This window comes from Penicillium bovifimosum (assembly GCF_028826915.1).
Source record: "Penicillium bovifimosum strain IBT 22155 chromosome Unknown utg000006l_segment0_segment0, whole genome shotgun sequence".
In the NCBI taxonomy this organism is placed as follows: Eukaryota; Fungi; Ascomycota; class Eurotiomycetes; order Eurotiales; family Aspergillaceae; genus Penicillium; species Penicillium bovifimosum.
The window spans coordinates 2109530-2131742 of NW_026622715.1; the positions used below are offsets into that span (position 1 = coordinate 2109530).

Below are 22213 nucleotides of genomic sequence, written 5' to 3' on the forward strand. Positions count from 1 at the left end.
TGACAATAATTTCTCTAGATCAAAGCCCCGAGTGGACTTCGATGAACAGCCTGAGGCAGGCGGAGACTTCCCCCAGACTCACACATTTCCCGAACTCGACGACGAGTCCGAATCCTCGGCATCCCTGAGACGCCTTTCTGTGGCGCTTACTGCCGCCGTCTTCGCCTCCCCACCATTCCCATCTTTGTTTTCTGGGCAGTCCCGACTGAGGTGTCCCTGCTGACGACAAACGAAGCACTTTCCTTCTTTCATAAGTGCCTGCCGCTCAGCATACGTCAGGCTCTGCTTCTGCTCCCCGCTGGGAGTCGTCGTTCGGAATGTGTTGAGAGAACCCTTGTTGTCGTTCTCCGTGTGTGGTCTCGACCTGGACTTTCGGAATCGGGTCGTGGTCTGCATGCATGACAGTCCTAGAGCGCTGCGTCTGCAACTGTCCACAAACTCCTCGAGTGTCACGCGGTCATTAAACGCGTCCGACACCGTCAGCGTCTGAAGATCCGGCACTAGTTTTTCGAACAGATCTCCCTTCTGAAGCTCTTCGTCCGTCTTCGACTCGAGAGCCAGACGGGCGAATTCCCCGTAAAAGAGGTTAAAGCTCTCACCCTCTTTCATTTTCAATTTCTCATATTGTCCCTTGGCGATCTGTCGCTCCATGGGATCCTTGAAAACGATTTGGAGATGATCAAGCATCTCCACCGCGGTCTTGTATCGGTTCGAGACCGTGGGGTCTAGACTCGGTTGAAGCTGTGCCTGAGCTTTACCCGCACAACGAGTAGAGACGTAGGCCATGCGGTGTCTCTCCGACGGATAGTGGTCGGCATTCAGCATCAGCTTGTTTTCGACCGCACGTCGCCAGGGCGTGAACTTTACACTGACGCCGTCATCTAAGATTGGGGCATCTGGCACCTTCGCACTGCGCTTCCCTCCTCCCGACGAAGTCTGTGTGGCGGGCGAGGAAGCGGTTCTCTCCAGTTCGCGTACTCTCTCTGTGAGCAATTGGCGTTGCTGCTGGACAAACGTCAGGTACGCGAGTGCGTGGTTCGAGTCTGCATGAATCCAAGAGATCAATGCCTCCTCGTCGCGGATAATCAACGGCTCTTTTGTCTGGGTGCGGACGTGCAGTTCATACTGCTGTCGCGGTACGCTGGACGGACCCGGTACCGGCGTGGATCTCGCGGAAAAGGAAGGCTGCGTTGCCTCTCCAGTCTGCGGCAAAGGAGCGCCATGCTCGTGGGTCTCCTCCGGTTCTTCGTCGGGCTGTATTCTTCTCTTGCCCGATCGCGTCGTTGACATTTTTCGTTTTCTTCGATTCTGTGGTTCGGTTCTGTTTCTGGTTCGGTTCTGTGGTTCGGTTCTGTGGTCTACCGGAACGTCAAGACCGCTGTGCGAGGGCACGCAGATGGCGTTCACGAGGTAGATAAAAAAAATAAAAGAAAAGTGAGTCTTGTTGTAGTGTGATGACGAAGGTTGTGAATGCGAGTTCAATTCCTTTTACCTAAGACAACAAGACTAGAGAGGAAAGAAAAGAGAAGAAGAGAGAAGAAAAAAGGGGTAAAGAACAATACAGCCGAGATCCTCCTATCACGTGATACCTCCCTTCCTCCTAGTCCTCGTTCTATGTGCTCTCGTCACATCGGACCCCAGAGAAGTCCTTTGTCGTTCAGCATGCCCACAAGCTTATTATCAATTTGACAATTTCAATCCAATCTTTCTCACTGATATCGTCGTTGGACGCGCCGGGATTGGACTCTTTGACAAGACGCTGGTTGGCCTGACGATACAGAACAAAACAATTCGGCTTCGGGGGTGTAACCAGGTTGGCAAACCGATAAATAGCCTTGCTGGCCTCTTTGATGCTGTAATCTTGCAGTTCCGGAGCCGGCGTTCTCTCATTGCGGTCCTTGTCTGTGGTGCTAAGGTACCAGGAGTCCAAAGACTCGTCGAAGTGCATGTAAGCAATTCCATTGTTCATGTTGCTGTCATGGTCAGTAATATAAGCAAAAGATTCGAGACTCAGACTCACCACAATCGCCTGTACATCTCCTGGAGGTTATCCATGCCGAGGACATTCCGGACGATGTTATTGGGGACAAGGATTTGACCCTTAGCGGCCTCGATGTTCTGCATTGCCTCACACCAAAGGATCTCGAGGCAACGGCCAGGAGGCATGTCCTTGGGGTCATTAGTGATTGGAGAAGTGGACATCTTGAATGACACGCCAGCAATGGAAGTAAAGAAATGCTAGAGAAGGATATGGAGTGATGAGTGGAAGATGGGAGTGAGGAGCGGGTTGAAGAAGTCGAAAGGGGTGAAGAGAAGAAGAAGAAGAAGAAGAAGAAGAAAGGAGAAACAAAGGGAGAAGATAAACAAATAAATAGTCGAGGGGGAACTGTCATGCCGATTGGTATCTTAAGCGTTGATCTGACTTCTTTGTCTATGAAAGTCTTTGTCGACTTTCTTTGTTGACCTTGACCTATTTGCTCCTTCCCAGCCTCGGCCTTTTTAATGGTTGCTAGGGAAATCTGTCGTATTTGTTGCGATACTTGCTACTTCCCAGCCTTGTCGATTTTCTTTGTTCACCGTTTGCTCCTTCCCAGCCTCGGTCCTTTTATGGGTTGCTAGGGAAATCTGCTATATTTCTTGCCGTATTTGCTACTACCCAGCCTCTCCTGTTTTCCATTGGCTGTTGAAGACTTTCCGATTCAGGAAGTTCGCCAGCACCAGACAAGTCATATGGTCGTCGGTATAGTAGATTTGAAATAGAGATACATCTCGAGGAGGTACCTCACGACTCTTCAACTAGGTGATCTAGGCCTTATAATTATTCAATGCTTTACTGGAATCCCTTCCCAATTAACCATAAACGGATTAAATGTATTTGTGTAATTGGAAGCCCAATGCGGAATTTAAAGTTGTCCGTAGACGCGGGCGCTAAACCCCGGATCTGCGGCGCCACGTGGGCCGGATCTGCGGCCCGAGTTCTAACAACATGGGTGTCGAACTGGTACCTGACATCGAAGTCACTCTTCGTCTGGAGCTGTAATATCCTATGACATCCGTATTAAACTTCCATTGTCTGGTGGGTCCTGCGTATTTGTTCTTCGGGGCTGGGTTATGTTTCCTATCCGAACAAAGAAATCACGCGTTTGGTTTCTGCCCCACTAAACAAAGAAACAAAGAAACAAAGAAACCACCACCGGCCACCACAGTTCCCCCTCGACTATTTATTTGTTTATCTTCTCCATTTGTTTCTCCTTTCTTCTTCTTCTTCTTCTTCTTCTTTCTTTTTTCTCTTCATCCTTTCTTCTTCTTCGTCCTCCTCTTTTTCCTCTTCATCCCCTTTCGTTTTCTTCAATCCGCTCCCCACCAATATCTCTATTCTACCAATTACTTTTCAAATGGCTGACCAAATGGCTGACCAAGAAAGTTCCCTGCTTGGAACTACCATTCCGATAGGGGCGGAGGAAATCCACTCCGAGATGCTGTTTCTTCGCTACATTGAGACCCTATCTTTGCCGCATGCTTGCAAGCTGATTGTTAGATGGAACGCTCATCCGTCGCCCGATGAGTACATCGCAAAGATTCTGCGGGAGCTTCCGAGAGGCTACTTTCAGCATCCACGCCTCCTCCCAAGTGGGACACGCTTTGTGTATGCCGACGATGGGCACCTAGTGTTGAAGCGAATGAACAGACCACTGCCTATGCAGCAACTGCACCAGGACTCCACTCTCGGATTCGTTGGAACGTCTGAGCCACTCCTCCCTGCGCCCATGCCGCAGCGACGACTGAGACCGCTCAACAGTTTCATGGTCTTTAGGAGTAAGTCTTCCTTGGTTTTCACGAAGAGAAAGATCCTCTAACAATATTTAAGGCTACCTGTCTCCGGAATTTCCGGGCCTCCCGCAAAAGGTGAAGTCCATCGCTATCAGTGCAATGTGGCAGGATGATGTCCTGAAAGAACAATGGGTCATTATGGCCAAGGCATACACCATCCTCCGGGACCACTTCCATATGTTGGGCACTTTCAGTCTTCCTGATTTCGTTCAGATGGCTGCTGGAATGATGGCTCTTCCGGCTTCTAGCGAGTACATCGTCCGGTGTGGCTGGAACGTTAAAAAGCTGGGATCTTCTGTTAGCGTCACAAGGGCTCCTCATGGTGACTACAAGCTTCCACCTATGGCACCTCCCGCCCAGGTCACCGTCAAAGAGCTTGTTAATGCTGTGAGGCAAGCGGGTCACGCCATCCCGCATGTCGGAGAGTGGCCACTGCACATCGAAGATGATGGTTCTGTCTATGCTATTGACCCCAACCTTGGAACTCTTATCCCTGAACCACAGGATTGGGTCCTCAGAGACGTTCCACGATGGCCTATCGAAGAATTTGAGGCGGATGAAATGTACAGTATTTTGCATCCCGAGCATGATCAGAATATTTCACCTATTGGCCTGCCCAGCAACGACCCGCGTGAGCCCGAGTTTGGACTTGAGGGTGCTTACCAGCATTAATTCACGCTGTGGACATCAACGGGGCACCAAGCAGTCCCATTTACATGGGCTGTTCTTACGACAAGTTGCCTCTGTTGTTACCCACCAACAAAAAAAATCACAACAACAAAAAAAAATCAAAAAAAAACGCACAAAAAAAAATTACACAGAAAAAAAAAACAGAAAAAAAAAGCGGACGGGACTGGATGCTGACTTAGTCGGCACTCCAGGTGGATTGAATACTTGTACGATTTTTACTTTACCTCTCTCACGACAATTTTCCAAGAGCAAGGACAGGTTTTTCAGGCTGTAGGGTCTTTTCCTGAACCTTCTCTTTCCGTGTGAGCAGCAGGCCTTTCCATAGCTTTAGCTAATGAAGATATGTAAGATGCCAAAAAACCTACTCTCCTCTTTAGATTGTAGAGATTCAAGTAGAAACGTAGAAATGAATAGTAGGCATGGTCAGTAATAACTATTATCTGCATGCTACTTGCATCTTATTCTTCAGTACATGAATGCTCTACACAACGACTCATCCAAATACCATATCGTCCTAGCCATATACATAGCCCAATATACCCCGGACTTTCGCTCTACCAATGCTTGAGACGTCTATGACGCTTCAATCTCGAAGTCCCAACCCCAAGTAGTGCTCAGATACTCGCCCCTTTGTCTGCTATTGATGAGGTGACGTCTCGATACCCTTTGTTGACAGCCGCCGCTAGTGGAGCCCACCCTTGGGATCGACATGCAATGATGCACTGCATCCGCGGATCCACCAGTCGGGTGTGGAGACGGGTCTTGGCATGCCACGCTATGCAGGGGACATGCTGGGTCAGCTGGGACCGTGCGACAACATGCGACTTGCCATGCGACTTGCCATGCGACTTGCCATGCGACTTGCCATGCGACTTGCCATGCGACTTGCCATGCGACTTGCCATGCGACTTGCCATGCGACTTGCCATGCGACTTGCCATGCGACTTGCCATGCGACTGGCACGCGGCAGCCATGCGGGCTGTGCCACCATGCGCTTTAGATGTACCATGGGTGTTCTATTGGTGCCAAGACTCGGACGCGGATGCAAGGCAGGTGGACTTCTTTACGCTTATTTGAGGACTTGGGTAAGTTGCTCTGCAATTCGCTATGGAAATTCAGAACTTGAACTAACTACGTGCCTTCAGCTCCAGAGCCGGCGTTCTCTCATTGCGGTACTTGTCTGTGGTGCTAAGGCACCAGGCGCCCAAAGACTCGTCGAAGTGCATGTAAGCAGTTCCATTGTTCATATTGCTGTCATGGTCAGTAATATAAGCAAAAGATTCGAGACTCAGACTCACCGCAATCGCCTGTACATCTCCTCGAGGTTATCCATGCCGAGGGCATTCTGGACGATGTTATTCTCGACTATTTATTTGTTTATCTTCTCCCTTTGTTTCTCCTTTCTTCTTCTTCTTCTTCTTCTCTTCACCCCCTTTCGACTTCTTCAACCCGCTCCCCACTCCCATCTTCCACTCATCACTCCATATCCTTCTCTAGCATTTCTTTACTTCCATTGCTGGCGTGTCATTCAAGATGTTCACTTCTCCACTCACTAATGACCCCAAGGACATGCCTCCTGGCCGTTGCCTCGAGATCCTTTGGTGTGAGGCAATGCAGAACATCGAGGCCGCTAAGGGTCAAATCCTTGTCCCCAATAACATCGTCCAGAATGCCCTCGGCATGGATAACCTCGAGGAGATGTACAGGCGATTGCGGTGAGTCTGAGTCTCGAATCTTTTGCTTATATTACTGACCATGACAGCAATATGAACAATGGAACTGCTTACATGCACTTCGACGAGTCTTTGGGCGCCTGGTGCCTTAGCACCACAGACAAGTACCGCAATGAGAGAACGCCGGCTCTGGAGCTGAAGGCACGTAGTTAGTTCAAGTTCTGAATTTCCATAGCGAATTGCAGAGCAACTTACCCAAGTCCTCAAATAAGCGTAAAGAAGTCCACCTGCCTTGCATCCGCGTCCGAGTCTTGGCACCAATAGAACACCCATGGTACATCTAAAGCGCATGGTGGCACAGCCCGCATGGCTGCCGCGTGCCAGTCGCATGGCAAGTCGCATGGCAAGTCGCATGGCAAGTCGCATGGCAAGTCGCATGTTGTCGCACGGTCCCAGCTGACCCAGCATGTCCCCTGCATAGCGTGGCATGCCAAGACCCGTCTCCACACCCGACTGGTGGATCCGCGGATGCAGTGCATCATTGCATGTCGATCCCAAGGGTGGGCTCCACTAGCGGCGGCTGTCAACAAAGGGTATCGAGACGTCACCTCATCAATAGCAGACAAAGGGGCGAGTATCTGAGCACTACTTGGGGTTGGGACTTCGAGATTGAAGCGTCATAGACGTCTCAAGCATTGGTAGAGCGAAAGTCCGGGGTATATTGGGCTATGTATATGGCTAGGACGATATGGTATTTGGATGAGTCGTTGTGTAGAGCATTCATGTACTGAAGAATAAGATGCAAGTAGCATGCAGATAATAGTTATTACTGACCATGCCTACTATTCATTTCTACGTTTCTACTTGAATCTCTACAATCTAAAGAGGAGAGTAGGTTTTTTGGCATCTTACATATCTTCATTAGCTAAAGCTATGGAAAGGCCTGCTGCTCACACGGAAAGAGAAGGTTCAGGAAAAGACCCTACAGCCTGAAAAACCTGTCCTTGCTCTTGGAAAATTGTCGTGAGAGAGGTAAAGTAAAAATCGTACAAGTATTCAATCCACCTGGAGTGCCGACTAAGTCAGCATCCAGTCCCGTCCGCTTTTTTTTTCTGTTTTTTTTTTCTGTGTAATTTTTTTTTGTGCGTTTTTTTTTGATTTTTTTTTGTTGTTGTGATTTTTTTTGTTGGTGGGTAACAACAGAGGCAACTTGTCGTAAGAACAGCCCATGTAAATGGGACTGCTTGGTGCCCCGTTGATGTCCACAGCGTGAATTAATGCTGGTAAGCACCCTCAAGTCCAAACTCGGGCTCACGCGGGTCGTTGCTGGGCAGGCCAATAGGTGAAATATTCTGATCATGCTCGGGATGCAAAATACTGTACATTTCATCCGCCTCAAATTCTTCGATAGGCCATCGTGGAACGTCTCTGAGGACCCAATCCTGTGGTTCAGGGATAAGAGTTCCAAGGTTGGGGTCAATAGCATAGACAGAACCATCATCTTCGATGTGCAGTGGCCACTCTCCGACATGCGGGATGGCGTGACCCGCTTGCCTCACAGCATTAACAAGCTCTTTGACGGTGACCTGGGCGGGAGGTGCCATAGGTGGAAGCTTGTAGTCACCATGAGGAGCCCTTGTGACGCTAACAGAAGATCCCAGCTTTTTAACGTTCCAGCCACACCGGACGATGTACTCGCTAGAAGCCGGAAGAGCCATCATTCCAGCAGCCATCTGAACGAAATCAGGAAGACTGAAAGTGCCCAACATATGGAAGTGGTCCCGGAGGATGGTGTATGCCTTGGCCATAATGACCCATTGTTCTTTCAGGACATCATCCTGCCACATTGCACTGATAGCGATGGACTTCACCTTTTGCGGGAGGCCCGGAAATTCCGGAGACAGGTAGCCTTAAATATTGTTAGAGGATCTTTCTCTTCGTGAAAACCAAGGAAGACTTACTCCTAAAGACCATGAAACTGTTGAGCGGTCTCAGTCGTCGCTGCGGCATGGGCGCAGGGAGGAGTGGCTCAGACGTTCCAACGAATCCGAGAGTGGAGTCCTGGTGCAGTTGCTGCATAGGCAGTGGTCTGTTCATTCGCTTCAACACTAGGTGCCCATCGTCGGCATACACAAAGCGTGTCCCACTTGGGAGGAGGCGTGGATGCTGAAAGTAGCCTCTCGGAAGCTCCCGCAGAATCTTTGCGATGTACTCATCGGGCGACGGATGAGCGTTCCATCTAACAATCAGCTTGCAAGCATGCGGCAAAGATAGGGTCTCAATGTAGCGAAGAAACAGCATCTCGGAGTGGATTTCCTCCGCCCCTATCGGAATGGTAGTTCCAAGCAGGGAACTTTCTTGGTCAGCCATTTGGTCAGCCATTTGAAAAGTAATTGGTAGAATAGAGATATTGGTGGGGAGCGGATTGAAGAAAACGAAAGGGGATGAAGAGGAAAAAGAGGAGGACGAAGAAGAAGAAAGGATGAAGAGAAAAAAGAAAGAAGAAGAAGAAGAAGAAGAAGAAAGGAGAAACAAATGGAGAAGATAAACAAATAAATAGTCGAGGGGGAACTGTGGTGGCCGGTGGTGGTTTCTTTGTTTCTTTGTTTCTTTGTTTAGTGGGGCAGAAACCAAACGCGTGATTTCTTTGTTCGGATAGGAAACATAACCCAGCCCCGAAGAACAAATACGCAGGACCCACCAGACAATGGAAGTTTAATACGGATGTCATAGGATATTACAGCTCCAGACGAAGAGTGACTTCGATGTCAGGTACCAGTTCGACACCCATGTTGTTAGAACTCGGGCCGCAGATCCGGCCCACGTGGCGCCGCAGATCCGGGGTTTAGCGCCCGCGTCTACGGACAACTTTAAATTCCGCATTGGGCTTCCAATTACACAAATACATTTAATCCGTTTATGGTTAATTGGGAAGGGATTCCAGTAAAGCATTGAATAATTATAAGGCCTAGATCACCTAGTTGAAGAGTCGTGAGGTACCTCCTCGAGATGTATCTCTATTTCAAATCTACTATACCGACGACCATATGACTTGTCTGGTGCTGGCGAACTTCCTGAATCGGAAAGTCTTCAACAGCCAATGGAAAACAGGAGAGGCTGGGTAGTAGCAAATACGGCAAGAAATATAGCAGATTTCCCTAGCAACCCATAAAAGGACCGAGGCTGGGAAGGAGCAAACGGTGAACAAAGAAAATCGACAAGGCTGGGAAGTAGCAAGTATCGCAACAAATACGACAGATTTCCCTAGCAACCATTAAAAAGGCCGAGGCTGGGAAGGAGCAAATAGGTCAAGGTCAACAAAGAAAGTCGACAAAGACTTTCATAGACAAAGAAGTCAGATCAACGCTTAAGATACCAATCGGCATGACAGTTCCCCCTCGACTATTTATTTGTTTATCTTCTCCCTTTGTTTCTCCTTTCTTCTTCTTCTTCTTCTTCTTCTCTTCACCCCTTTCGACTTCTTCAACCCGCTCCTCACTCCCATCTTCCACTCATCACTCCATATCCTTCTCTAGCATTTCTTTACTTCCATTGCTGGCGTGTCATTCAAGATGTCCACTTCTCCAATCACTAATGACCCCAAGGACATGCCTCCTGGCCGTTGCCTCGAGATCCTTTGGTGTGAGGCAATGCAGAACATCGAGGCCGCTAAGGGTCAAATCCTTGTCCCCAATAACATCGTCCGGAATGTCCTCGGCATGGATAACCTCCAGGAGATGTACAGGCGATTGTGGTGAGTCTGAGTCTCGAATCTTTTGCTTATATTACTGACCATGACAGCAACATGAACAATGGAATTGCTTACATGCACTTCGACGAGTCTTTGGACTCCTGGTACCTTAGCACCACAGACAAGGACCGCAATGAGAGAACGCCGGCTCCGGAACTGCAAGATTACAGCATCAAAGAGGCCAGCAAGGCTATTTATCGGTTTGCCAACCTGGTTACACCCCCGAAGCCGAATTGTTTTGTTCTGTATCGTCAGGCCAACCAGCGTCTTGTCAAAGAGTCCAATCCCGGCGCGTCCAACGACGATATCAGTGAGAAAGATTGGATTGAAATTGTCAAATTGATAATAAGCTTGTGGGCATGCTGAACGACAAAGGACTTCTCTGGGGTCCGATGTGACGAGAGCACATAGAACGAGGACTAGGAGGAAGGGAGGTATCACGTGATAGGAGGATCTCGGCTGTATTGTTCTTTACCCCTTTTTTTCTTCTCTCTTCTTCTCTTTTCTTTCCTCTCTAGTCTTGTTGTCTTAGGTAAAAGGAATTGAACTCGCATTCACAACCTTCGTCATCACACTACAACAAGACTCACTTTTCTTTTATTTTTTTTATCTACCTCGTGAACGCCATCTGCGTGCCCTCGCACAGCGGTCTTGACGTTCCGGTAGACCACAGAACCGAACCACAGAACCGAACCAGAAACAGAACCGAACCACAGAATCGAAGAAAACGAAAAATGTCAACGACGCGATCGGGCAAGAGAAGAATACAGCCCGACGAAGAACCGGAGGAGACCCACGAGCATGGCGCTCCTTTGCCGCAGACTGGAGAGGCAACGCAGCCTTCCTTTTCCGCGAGATCCACGCCGGTACCGGGTCCGTCCAGCGTACCGCGACAGCAGTATGAACTGCACGTCCGCACCCAGACAAAAGAGCCGTTGATTATCCGCGACGAGGAGGCATTGATCTCTTGGATTCATGCAGACTCGAACCACGCACTCGCGTACCTGACGTTTGTCCAGCAGCAACGCCAATTGCTCACAGAGAGAGTACGCGAACTGGAGAGAACCGCTTCCTCGCCCGCCACACAGACTTCGTCGGGAGGAGGGAAGCGCAGTGCGAAGGTGCCAGATGCCCCAATCTTAGATGACGGCGTCAGTGTAAAGTTCACGCCCTGGCGACGTGCGGTCGAAAACAAGCTGATGCTGAATGCCGACCACTATCCGTCGGAGAGACACCGCATGGCCTACGTCTCTACTCGTTGTGCGGGTAAAGCTCAGGCACAGCTTCAACCGAGTCTAGACCCCACGGTCTCGAACCGATACAAGACCGCGGTGGAGATGCTTGATCATCTCCAAATCGTTTTCAAGGATCCCATGGAGCGACAGATCGCCAAGGGACAATATGAGAAATTGAAAATGAAAGAGGGTGAGAGCTTTAACCTCTTTTACGGGGAATTCGCCCGTCTGGCTCTCGAGTCGAAGACGGACGAAGAGCTTCAGAAGGGAGATCTGTTCGAAAAACTAGTGCCGGATCTTCAGACGCTGACGGTGTCGGACGCGTTTAATGACCGCGTGACACTCGAGGAGTTTGTGGACAGTTGCAGACGCAGCGCTCTAGGACTGTCATGCATGCAGACCACGACCCGATTCCGAAAGTCCAGGTCGAGACCACACACGGAGAACGACAACAAGGGTTCTCTCAACACATTCCGAACGACGACTCCCAGCGGGGAGCAGAAGCAGAGCCTGACGTATGCTGAGCGGCAGGCACTTATGAAAGAAGGAAAGTGCTTCGTTTGTCGTCAGCAGGGACACCTCAGTCGGGACTGCCCAGAAAACAAAGATGGGAATGGTGGGGAGGCGAAGACGGCGGCAGTAAGCGCCACAGAAAGGCGTCTCAGGGATGCCGAGGATTCGGACTCGTCGTCGAGTTCGGGAAATGTGTGAGTCTGGGGGAAGTCTCCGCCTGCCTCAGGCTGTTCATCGAAGTCCACTCGGGGCTTTGATCTAGAGAAATTATTGTCAACCAAGAGCTTTACTGTTTCCGCGCAAATATCAGTCAGCTCCCTATTTTTCCAGATCGACGCCCTCGTAGACTCGGGAGCAAATGTATACGCATTGATTCATCCTAGGGTAGTTCTCAAACTGACACCTTATGGACTCCGTACGAAACGACTCCGACAGCCCCAACCCTTGTGCGCCTTTGACGGGAGGCCTGCGAACCCCATCACTCACGGTGTTCGAGCACCGCTGATAGTGGGCAATAGGCGACAGATCGACGTACCCATGTTGATCGCCGACACGGGTCGGCATGACATGATCCTTGGAAGACTCTGGTGCGCAGATAGAGGCGTCACCATCGATTGTAAGAACCTCCAACTCGCATGGCCGGAGCCTGCACGGGGTGAGGAACAGAAAGTTATGCAGGAAGAGGTTGCTTGTCAGATGACGAGACCTATTCCGATCCAGATTCTGAAACGACCCACGGAAGAGACGAGCGCAAGACACCAGAAGGATGCAGACCGAAGAGACACAGCATTCGAAAAAGCAGAGAAATTAGAAGCGTCTTTGGAGCGAGTCGACAGTACTAAGAACCCAAATCCAACAATCCGAAGAGAATACAACCACTCGCACACAGAGGATACGGTGAAGAAGATGGAACGAGCGTTGCTTGGAGGCGGTATGTCGACTAAGCCAGACAGAGACACCTGTCCAGTCAGAAAAGAACGTCGCACACAACGGAACACACCGAAGCCTATGCCACAAGGATTCTCGATAGCAGCAGTCGGAAGTGCAGGATTCCAGCTGTGTGCTAAACAAGAGGGAAGGGAGCAGAGACCTTCGCAACTAGCATCCACGAGATTGAACACATCATCGCAAAGCTCTCGGTCCCCGAAGATACACAGGAAGTCAAGGATCAGATCCCAAAACAGTATCATGGTTACCTCGATGTATTTTCGAAGAAAGCGTCAGACACCTTACCGCCTTACCGAGAAGGGGTAGACCACAAGATTGAGCTGACCGAGAAGACAACCCCCGGTTACTGTCCTCTGTACAAGATGTCGTTAGAGCAGCTGGAAGCTGCCAAGTCGTACATTTACGAGAATGTGAAAAAAGGATTCATCGTTCCAAGTTCGGCTCGTTTCGCGTCGCCGATTCTAATGGCCAAGAAGCCCGGTGGAGGACTAAGATTCTGTGTGGATTACAGGAAGTTGAACTCCATCACGAAGAAGGACGTGTACCCATTACCCCTCATCGACGAAATGCTGCACCGGTTGGGCAAGGCGAAATTCTTCACTAAATTGGATATCCGTCAAGGATTCCATAGAATACGAATGGATCCGGCCACAGAAGATCTCACGACCTTCCGTACTCGACACGGTTCTTTCAAATACAAGGTTATGCCATTCGGACTCACCAACGGACCTGCCACGTTCCAGCGATTCATGAACTCGGTACTTGGCGAAAGTCTGGACGATTACGCAGTGGCGTATGTCGACGACATCCTCATTTTCAGCGAGACAATGGAAGACCATGAGAGGCATGTCAAGATCGTTCTACAGAAGTTGCGGGATGCCGGTTTACAAGTGGCTATCCACAAGTGTGAATTCCACCGACCAGAGACAAAATTCCTTGGTTTTATCGTAGGTACTTCGGGTATCCGACCGGACCCAGAGAAGATCGAGGTGATCAGAGACTGGAAACCACCGACCACAGTGAAAGGCATTCAATCCTTCCTCGGTTTCTGCAACTTCTACCGTCGGTTCATCGAGAACTACGGTCGTGTGGCGAAACCCTTGTTCGGTTTGACAAAGAAACAATCCTCGTGGGCCTGGACTGACAGTTGCCAACGAGCATTTGAGGAATTGAAGAGACGTCTAGTTGAAGCGCCGATTCTGGGGCATTACGACCCGGAAGCCCCCACGAGAGTCGAAACGGATGCATCAGACGAAGTACTCGGTGCAGTCCTTTCGCAGCAGTTACGAGACAAGCAATGGCACCCGATCGCGTACTTCTCAAAAACGATGGAACCAGCAGAAAGGAACTACGAAATTCATGACAAGGAACTACTCGCAGTAATCCGAGCACTTCAGGAATGGGAAGCAGAGCTTGTCAGCCTGCAGCAGCCTTTTGAGGTTCTCACCGACCACCAGGCTTTACAATGGTTCCGAACAAAGAAGAAACTGAACGCGAGGCAGATCAGGTGGAGCCAAGCGATGGAAGAATACAATTTCGTGATCAAGTATCGTCCTGGGAGACAGAATGTGCTAGCCGATGCGTTATCGAGAAAGGATTTGTCCGATCAAATGAACCCAGAGGAACAGATACTCTTACCCGAACAACGATGGGTTCAGTTGGCTCCAGTCACTACAAGGAGACAGGAGCGAGACCGAGCTCAAGAACGAAACCAGGAACAGTCACAAGAGACACCAGAGCGGTCGTCGGAGTTGACGAGCCAACCTAGCGACCTAATACGACGAATCAAGGACGCGAACCTGGCGCACGCGAGTCTAGAGGAATATCGAGAAAAGGCTCTCGCAGAACAGGGCGAGACGTGGTCATTGCGAGAAGGTCTATTGTTGCATAGAGGGAGGCTGGTGGTACCAGACGACGGAGACTTACGAGCTCGACTCCTTGACGACATACACCGGCAACCGTCCACGGCCCATCCAGCTACTGGCCAGGCTGGCTCAGAGATGTTCAGCGATATATTGACAACTGCCACACATGTAAGCGGACAAAGGCCTGGCGAGACCGAACGCCTGGACTTCTTCAGCCACTGCCAGTACCCGATCGACCCTGGCAGCATGTCGCTATCGACTTTTGCTCACTGCCGAAAGACAAGAAAGGATTCGATAACATCATGGTTGTCGTGTGTCGACTCTCGAAACGACCGATCTCTGTTCCCTGTCACAAAGAAGTGACCGCCGCAGACACTGCTCGATTATACGTGACCAATGTCCTCCGTTGGACAGGAATCCCAGACTCGGTAGTGTCGGACCGAGGACCCCAGTTCATCTCTTCCTTCTGGTCGGAGTTCTGTAAGATTCTGGGGATCAGGAGGAAGCTCTCCACAGCAAGACACCCGCAAACGGATGGACAAACGGAAGTTGCGAACCAGTACATCGCCCAGAGGTTACGAGCGTACGTTAACTACCATCAAGACGACTGGTCGGACTGGCTACCGATGATCGATTTAGCTACTGCGACCGTCCCGTCATCATCTACGGGACTCTCGCCATTCTTTATAGAAAGAGGCTACGAACCCCGCATGTCGTTCGACTGGGGAGAACGCACAGGGAAACAGTTGGAAACTGGCGAGCAAGAGGCTCAATCATACACGCAGAAGTTGCAAGAAGCGTGGGCCTCGGCACGGGAACAAATGACGAAAGCACAAGCTCGACAAAAAATGCAAGCGGATAAACACAGACGCGAAGTCGATTTTGATGTCGGCGACCACGTTTATCTATCGTTGAAAGGACTAAAACAGGACCGCCCAAGCCTGAAGTTGGCGGGTAAGGCAGCAGGACCTTTCGAAGTGGTCAAGAAGATCGGACACGCGTTCGAACTACGACTACCGGAAGGATTTGACATTCACCCTGTTATGAGGAAGATCGTTCGAAAACAGAAGTGTTCGATTCACTTAGATAAGAAAACAACAAGACTGGAGAAGAGAAGAAAGAAGGAAGAAAAACAAAAGGAGAGAAGAGAAAAGATATACTACGCTTCCCCTCCTCTCACGTGGCAAAGTCCACTTCCACTTCCAGTTCAGTTCCAGTCCATGTGACTTGCAGTTCCAGTCCAGTTCCAGTCCAGGTGACTTGATGTGTCACATCACCCCCCTCTGAGATCCGTTCAGCCCCGTTGAACGGGTTTGTTGTCATTTGCATGGTCGTCTGGGTACTCGTCATCCAGTGCGCACTGAATCCAGTGGGAGAGTCTTGCCGGGGGTCCAGGCTTATCAGGATAACTTTCATGGAACTCTTTGATCTTCTGCGGAGCATTTCGGAAGTTTGCGGCCGGGTACCAGGTCCTATCTTCATCGTCGTATCCCTTCCATTTGACTCTGTAGTGCAGCTTCCGATATCGTAAGCGAGCGTCTAGGATAGCTTCGACTTCCCATTCTTCGGTATCTTCGATCTTGGCTGGTGGCGGCGGATCTTCTATCTGACCGGTGAGGGGTTCTGAGGACTTCTTCCTCGCAAGCCGTAATTTCTCAGGCGCAAAGACTGGGTGTATGGCGAATCCTTCCGGTAGTCGTAGTTCAAACGCGTGTCCAACCTTCTTGATTACCTCGAAAGGCCCTGCTGCTTTATCCGCTAGCTTCTGGCTCGGACGGTCCTGTTTTAGACCTTTCAACGACAGATAAACATGGTCACCCACGTCAAGATCAACTTCCCGTCTGTGCTTATCAGCCTGTACTTTCTGTCGAGTCTGGGCTTTCGTCATCTGTTCCCGTGCCAAGGCCCACGCTTCCTGCAGCCTCTGGGTGTAGGATCGTGCATCCTGTTCCCCCGCCTCTTTGGTGGTATTTTCCTCCCAGTCAAACGACATTCTTGGCTCGTATCCCTTTTCAACGAAGAACGGTGATAGACCCGTAGATGCTGACGGAACGGTCGCAGCGGCTAAATCGATTAGAGGGAGTAGGTCTGACCAGTCATCCTGATGATAATTCACGTATGGTCGCAACCTCTGAGCAATGTATTGATTCGTTATTTCCGTCTGCCCATCAGTTTGCGGATGTCGAGCTGTGGAAAGCTTCCTCTTGATTCCCAGGATCTTGCAAAACTCTGACCAGAATGACGAGACAAACTGAGGACCTCTATCCGATACGACCGAATCTGGCATCCCTGTCCATCGCAGGACATGCGTGATAAATAATCGAGCGGTCTCCGCCGCGGTGACTTTCTTGTGGCAAGGAACAGAAATAGGGCGTTTCGATAGTCTGCAGACCACGACCATAACGTTGTCGAATCCCTTCTTATCCTTTGGCAGTGAACAGAAATCAATAGTGATGTGTTGCCATGGACGGTCAGGCGCAGGTAGCGGCTGGAGTAGCCCAGGGGTGCGATCTCTCCACGCTTTCGTTCGTTTGCAGGTGTGGCAGTTGTCGATGTATCGTTGCACGTCCTTGAGCCAGCCTGGCCAGTAGTAGCGGGCAGAGAGTAACTTCGCGGTCTTATCGACGCCTGGGTGGGCAGTAGAGGGCTGACGATGCACTTCATCAAGGAGTCTTGCTCGTAGGTCTCCTTCATCCGGGACTACTAATTTTCCTCTGTGTAGTTGTTACGGCATGTGGGCCTGACACCACCTACCGAACGTAAGTCCAGGCGTTAACCAAAAAGACCACTATGACAACTAACTAGTTGTCATGTCAGGTTTCCAATTCATACCCACAGTACAGGATCTTAACAGTAGTAGTAGTCCTTCCCGTAGTGACCATGGTTCAGTTTCCTCCGCTAGTGCCTTTTCCCGAAACTCATCCAGACTCTCATGTGCCAGGTTCGCTTCTTTGATTCGCCGAATAAGCTCATCTTCTGGATGTTCTGTTTGCTCTACTGACTGCTCCGATGGCTGCTCCGATGGCTGCTCCGATGGCTGCTCCGATGGCTGCTCCGATGGCTGCTCCGATGGCTGCTCCGATGGCTGCTCCGATGACTGCTCCGATGGCTGCTCCGATGGCTGCTCCGATGGCTGCTCCGATGGCTGCTCCGTTGGCTGCTCCGTTGTTCGAACTTGCTGTCTCGTGGTAACAGGTGCTAGGTAGGCCCACCGCTTTTCAGGCAGGAGTACCTGGTCCGTCGAGTCTGTCCGATCCGATAAGTCTTTCCTTGATAGTGCGTCCGCTAGCACGTTCTGCTTTCCTGGACGGTATTGGATCGTGAAGTTAAATCCTTCCATCAGCTGGCTCCATCGAATCTGTCTTGCATTCAGCTTCTTCTTTGTTCGGAACCACTGTAACGCCTGATGATCCGTAAGAATTTCGAAAGGTTGCTGCAAGCTGATAAGTTCCGCCTCCCACTCTTGTAACGCTCTGATAATTGCAAGCAACTCCTTATCATGGATCTCGTAGTTCTTCTCTGCTGGTTCCATCGTTCGAGAGAAATACGCGATTGGGTGCCAGTGTCCGTCTCGTAACTGCTGTGTGAGAACCGCTCCGAGTACCTCATCGGACGCATCGGTTTCGATCCTAGTGGGTGCTTCTGGGTTGTAGTGCGCGAGGATTGGTGCGTCCACTAATCTCCTCTTCAATTCTTCAAATGCCTGTCCACACAGGTCTGTCCAATTCCACAAGGATTGCTTCTTTGTCAGCCCATACAAGGGCTTTGCCACGCGGCTGTAGTTTGCGATGAATCGCCGGTAAAAGTTACAGAACCCCAGGAATGATTGAATGCCTTTGACTGTCGTCGGCGCCTTCCAGTCTTTGATCACTGCGATCTTCTCAGGGTCCGGACGGATGCCGGAAGTTCCCACAATAAATCCAAGGAATTCGTCTCGGGCCGGTGGAACTCGCATTTGTGAATCGCCACTTGTAGGCCTGCGTTTCGTAATTTCTGCAGGACGACCTTGACATGCCTCTCGTGGTCCTCAAGCGTCTCGCTGTAGATCAAAATATCGTCGACGTAGGCCACTGCATAGTCGTCTAAGCTGTCCACGAGTACGGAATTCATGAAACGCTGGAATGTAGCTGGCCCGTTCGTGAGGCCAAATGGCATGACCTTATATTTGAATGAACCATACCTAGTGCGGAAAGTCGTAAGGTCTTCAGCCTCCGGATGCATTCGGATACGATGAAATCCTTGGCGGATATCGAGTTTCGTGAAAAACCTCGCACTCCCTAGTCGGTGCAGCATTTCATCAATCAACGGTAAGGGATAGACGTCCTTCTTAGTGACAGAGTTCAACTTCCGGTAGTCCACACAGAATCTTAGTCCTCCACCAGGCTTCTTCGCCATAAGGATAGGCGACGCAAAAGGAGCTGAACTTGGAACGATGAAGCCCTTTTTTAGATTTTCGTAGATATACGCCTTTGCCGCTTCAAGATGTTCCAGCGGCATCTTGTAAAGAGGGCAATAACCGGGCGTCGTCTTTTCTGTCAGCTCGATCTTATGATCCACTCCTTCTCGACAGGGAGGTAAAGTATCAGACGCTGCTTTGGAAAACACATCGAGGAACTCGTGATACTGCTTCGGGATCTGGGGTTTGGCCTCTTCGATATCTGCGGGCATCGTCAGCTTGGCGATTACATGCTCGATCTCATGAATACTGGTCGCCAAGGTCTCCACTCCTTGTTGTTTCGCACATAGCTGGAACCCCGCGCTTCCGACCGCAGCAATGGAAAATCCTTGCGGCATAGGCTTCTTGTCTGCCAGTCCTTCTTTGGGCGCCAACTCATTTCCTCGTAGGGAACACTCCATCTTCCTCACAGTGTCCTCCTTGTGGGAGTGGTTGTACACCACCATTACTCGCTTTGTGGCTTGCTCTCGCTGTTCGGCCCGTTCGATTGCTGTATCCCTTCTTTCTGCGTCTTTCTGATGCGCTTCGTCCACTGTCGGGCGCCTTAGGATCTGGATAGGGATTGGCCTTGTGATCTGACAAGCCACTTCTTCCTTCATGATTCGCCCTTCCTCTTCTTTCGTTGGCTCGGGCCAGATGAGCTGTAAGTTTTTACAGTCAATCAGGGCGCCTCTGTCCGCGCACCAAAGTCTTCCAAGTATCATGTCATGCTGACCCGTGTCCGCAATCAGCATAGGCACCTTGTCCTGTTTCCGGTTCCCCACTATCAAAGGTGCTCGAATGCCGTGAGTAATGGGTCTCGCAGGCCTGCCATCGAAGGCTTCTATTCCTTGAGGTTCCTGCAGCTTTCTCGTTCGGAGACCATAAGGTATCAACTTGACAACCACCTTAGGATGGATTAAGGCGTAAACATCAGCTCCCGAGTCTACAAGGGCATTGATCTGAAAAAATAAGGAGTTAACTGCTACCTGCGAACTTGTTGTAAAACTGACTGGAGATAGCAATTTCGAGAGATCATAACCACGAGTAGACTTTCGTATGCAGCCTGAGATGGAGACTTGTCTCAGGCTTAGTCTTTTCCCGAATCAGATGCGGAATCGGACTCAGCATCCTGGATGCGTTGTTGGGTTGACTGGCTTCGTTTCTTAGCGGAGGTAGCCGCTGCCTTCGTCTTGTTCTTATCCTCCGATTCTCCCTCCGGACAGTCGCGGCTGAGGTGGCCCTCCTTCCTACAGTTGAAACATTTCCCTTCCTTTAGCAGGGCCTGTCGCTCGGCGAAGGTGGTGTTCGTCTTACCACGACGATTGACCGCGGGCGTGGTGCTTGTTCGCGTGTTCGAGGTGGAGCCCTTGCTACCTGCCTGGTGAGTGCTTGATTCCGACTTTTTGAAGCGGTTCGGGGGTTGCATGCGGGTCACGGTGATCGCCCCGCGTCGACAGGAGTCAACAAATTCTTCCATGGTCACCTCGTCCTTGTACTCCAGCCACCAACGTCTGCAACCGGTACGGAAGTCTCTCGAACAGATCATCCTTCTGCAGCTCCTCGTCGCGCTTCGACTCCAGAGCAAGACGGGAGAATTCCGCGTAGAACGAATTGAAGTCATCGTTCGCCTTCATCTTTAGCTCCCCGTACTCTCGTTGGGCAATGCGACGTTGCTGGGGATCCTTAAACACAAGCTGGAGATGTTCCTGTGATGAGGAAGTTCTTTCGAAATAAAATTCGATTCGCTTTGATCTAAAAACAACAAGGTTGGGGAAGAAAAGAAAAGAAGAAAGAAAACAAACAAGAGGTGAAAAGGACTACAAGAAAAGATTGATCATGTGATTCATCACATCATGTCGGAACAACAGCAGCAGTGGAGATCGGAGAACGGAGATACCATATCCCACTTAGATTAGTCATTGTTATGCCCATACAAATTGCCAGCCAGGGGCTTCATAGAAATTCAGACCTGTTGATATCCGATTGGTACGCGCTATGATTTACTAAGCAGTTTCCGACTCATCACCCCCCTCAAAGATCCGTTCAGTCCCTTTGAACGGGTTTACCGTCATGGACATGCTCATCAGGGTACTCATCCTCTAAGGCGCATTGTTTCCAGTATTGCAGCCTTCTGGGAGGTCCCGGCTTCGCTGGATACTTGTCATGGAATGCTTCCAATTTTTGCGGTGCGTTGCATAGATTAGCAGCCGGGTACCAGGCTCTATCTTCGTCGTCGTAGCCTCTCCATTTCACTTTGTATTGCAGTTTTCCGTATCGCAAGCGTACGTCCAGTATCTCTTCCACTTCCCATTCGTCTTGCTCCCCAACCTTGACTGGAGGCGGTGGATCCTCTATCTGCCCGGTGAGTGGCTCGGATGTCTTTTTCCTGGCAAGTCGCAGTTTTTCGGGTGCAAACACCGGGTGTATGTCGAACCCTGCTGGTAGGCGTAACTCGAATGCGTGTCCGACCTTCTTGATAATTCAAAGGGTCCCGCTGCCTTATCCGATAGTTTTAGGCTCGGGCGGTTCTGTTTCAACCCTTTCAGAGAAAGGTACACGTAGTCTCCTTCATCGAAGTCAACTTCCCGTCTATGTTTGTCAGCTTGCACCTTCTGCCGAACCTGAGCTTTCGTCATCTGTTCCCGTGCTGAAGACCACGCTTCCTGCAGCTTCTGGGTGTAAGATCGGGCGTCTTGCTCTCCAGTCTCAGTACCAACGCGCTCTTCCCAATCGAACGATATCCTTGGCTCGTATCCTCTTTCGACGAAGAATGGAGACAGCCCGGTAGATGCTGATGGAACCGTCGCGGCTGCTAAGTCAATCAAAGGAAGTAAATCCGACCAATCATCTTGATGATAGTTAACGTATGGGCGTAATCTCTGTGCGATATACTGGTTTGTCACCTCGGTCTGCCCGTCTGTTTGAGGGTGTCGAGCCGTTGACAGCTTTCCCTTAATTCCCAGGATCCTGCAGAACTCCGACCAGAATGACGAGATGAACTGGGGACCCCTATCTGATACCACGGAGTCCGGGATTCCGGTCCAGCGAAGAATATGCGCGATAAACAACTGAGCAGTGTCCGCTGCGGTGACTTCCTTATGGCAAGGAACTGTGATGGGACGTTTCGATAGTCTGCAGACCACGACCATAACGTTGTCGAATCCCTTTTTATCTTTTGGTAGTGAGCAAAAGTCGACGGTGATGTGTTGCCACGGACGATCAGGCGGCGGTAACGGCTGTAATAGTCCAGGGGTGCGATCTCTCCACAC

At 50.3% G+C, this 22213-nt stretch overlaps 9 protein-coding genes across 9 annotated transcripts; 5 read left to right on the forward strand and 4 right to left on the reverse strand.

Annotated features, from left to right (window-relative positions):
* Positions 1–78: 78 nt before the first annotated feature.
* On the reverse strand, positions 79–2202 carry N7515_008444 (uncharacterized protein; the record flags this gene model as incomplete). The annotated part of the gene is made up of 3 exons (XM_056669188.1): positions 79–1308; positions 1691–1973; positions 2021–2202. 3 exons carry the CDS (start codon positions 2200–2202, stop codon positions 79–81), a joined length of 1695 nt encoding a protein of 564 aa, XP_056519018.1.
* A 1193-nt stretch (positions 2203–3395) lies between these two features.
* N7515_008445 (transcriptional regulator family: HMG) lies at positions 3396–4503 on the forward strand (the record flags this gene model as incomplete). Its single annotated transcript, XM_056669189.1, has 2 exons — positions 3396–3816; positions 3869–4503. The coding sequence occupies 2 exons, from the start codon at positions 3396–3398 to the stop codon at positions 4501–4503; spliced, it is 1056 nt and encodes a 351-aa protein (XP_056519019.1).
* A 632-nt stretch (positions 4504–5135) lies between these two features.
* On the reverse strand, positions 5136–5768 carry N7515_008446 (uncharacterized protein; the record flags this gene model as incomplete). Its single annotated transcript, XM_056669190.1, has 2 exons — positions 5136–5500; positions 5654–5768. 2 exons carry the CDS (start codon positions 5766–5768, stop codon positions 5136–5138), a joined length of 480 nt encoding a protein of 159 aa, XP_056519020.1.
* Positions 5769–6054: 286 nt separating this feature from the next.
* Positions 6055–6407, forward strand: N7515_008447 (High mobility group superfamily; the record flags this gene model as incomplete). Its single annotated transcript, XM_056669191.1, has 2 exons — positions 6055–6236; positions 6284–6407. The coding sequence occupies 2 exons, from the start codon at positions 6055–6057 to the stop codon at positions 6405–6407; spliced, it is 306 nt and encodes a 101-aa protein (XP_056519021.1).
* Positions 6408–6560: 153 nt separating this feature from the next.
* On the forward strand, positions 6561–6836 carry N7515_008448 (uncharacterized protein; the record flags this gene model as incomplete). Its single annotated transcript, XM_056669192.1, has 1 exon — positions 6561–6836. One exon carries the CDS (start codon positions 6561–6563, stop codon positions 6834–6836), a length of 276 nt encoding a protein of 91 aa, XP_056519022.1.
* A 632-nt stretch (positions 6837–7468) lies between these two features.
* Positions 7469–8576, reverse strand: N7515_008449 (transcriptional regulator family: HMG; the record flags this gene model as incomplete). Its single annotated transcript, XM_056669193.1, has 2 exons — positions 7469–8103; positions 8156–8576. 2 exons carry the CDS (start codon positions 8574–8576, stop codon positions 7469–7471), a joined length of 1056 nt encoding a protein of 351 aa, XP_056519023.1.
* Positions 8577–9766: 1190 nt separating this feature from the next.
* Positions 9767–11891, forward strand: N7515_008450 (uncharacterized protein; the record flags this gene model as incomplete). Its single annotated transcript, XM_056669194.1, has 3 exons — positions 9767–9948; positions 9996–10278; positions 10662–11891. 3 exons carry the CDS (start codon positions 9767–9769, stop codon positions 11889–11891), a joined length of 1695 nt encoding a protein of 564 aa, XP_056519024.1.
* A 339-nt stretch (positions 11892–12230) lies between these two features.
* N7515_008451 (Gag/polymerase/env polyprotein) lies at positions 12231–12723 on the forward strand (the record flags this gene model as incomplete). The annotated part of the gene is made up of 2 exons (XM_056669195.1): positions 12231–12624; positions 12647–12723. The coding sequence occupies 2 exons, from the start codon at positions 12231–12233 to the stop codon at positions 12721–12723; spliced, it is 471 nt and encodes a 156-aa protein (XP_056519025.1).
* A 7308-nt stretch (positions 12724–20031) lies between these two features.
* On the reverse strand, positions 20032–20578 carry N7515_008452 (zinc finger CCHC domain-containing protein; the record flags this gene model as incomplete). The annotated part of the gene is made up of 2 exons (XM_056669196.1): positions 20032–20455; positions 20484–20578. The coding sequence occupies 2 exons, from the start codon at positions 20576–20578 to the stop codon at positions 20032–20034; spliced, it is 519 nt and encodes a 172-aa protein (XP_056519026.1).
* Between the last annotated feature and the right edge of the window lie 1635 nt (positions 20579–22213).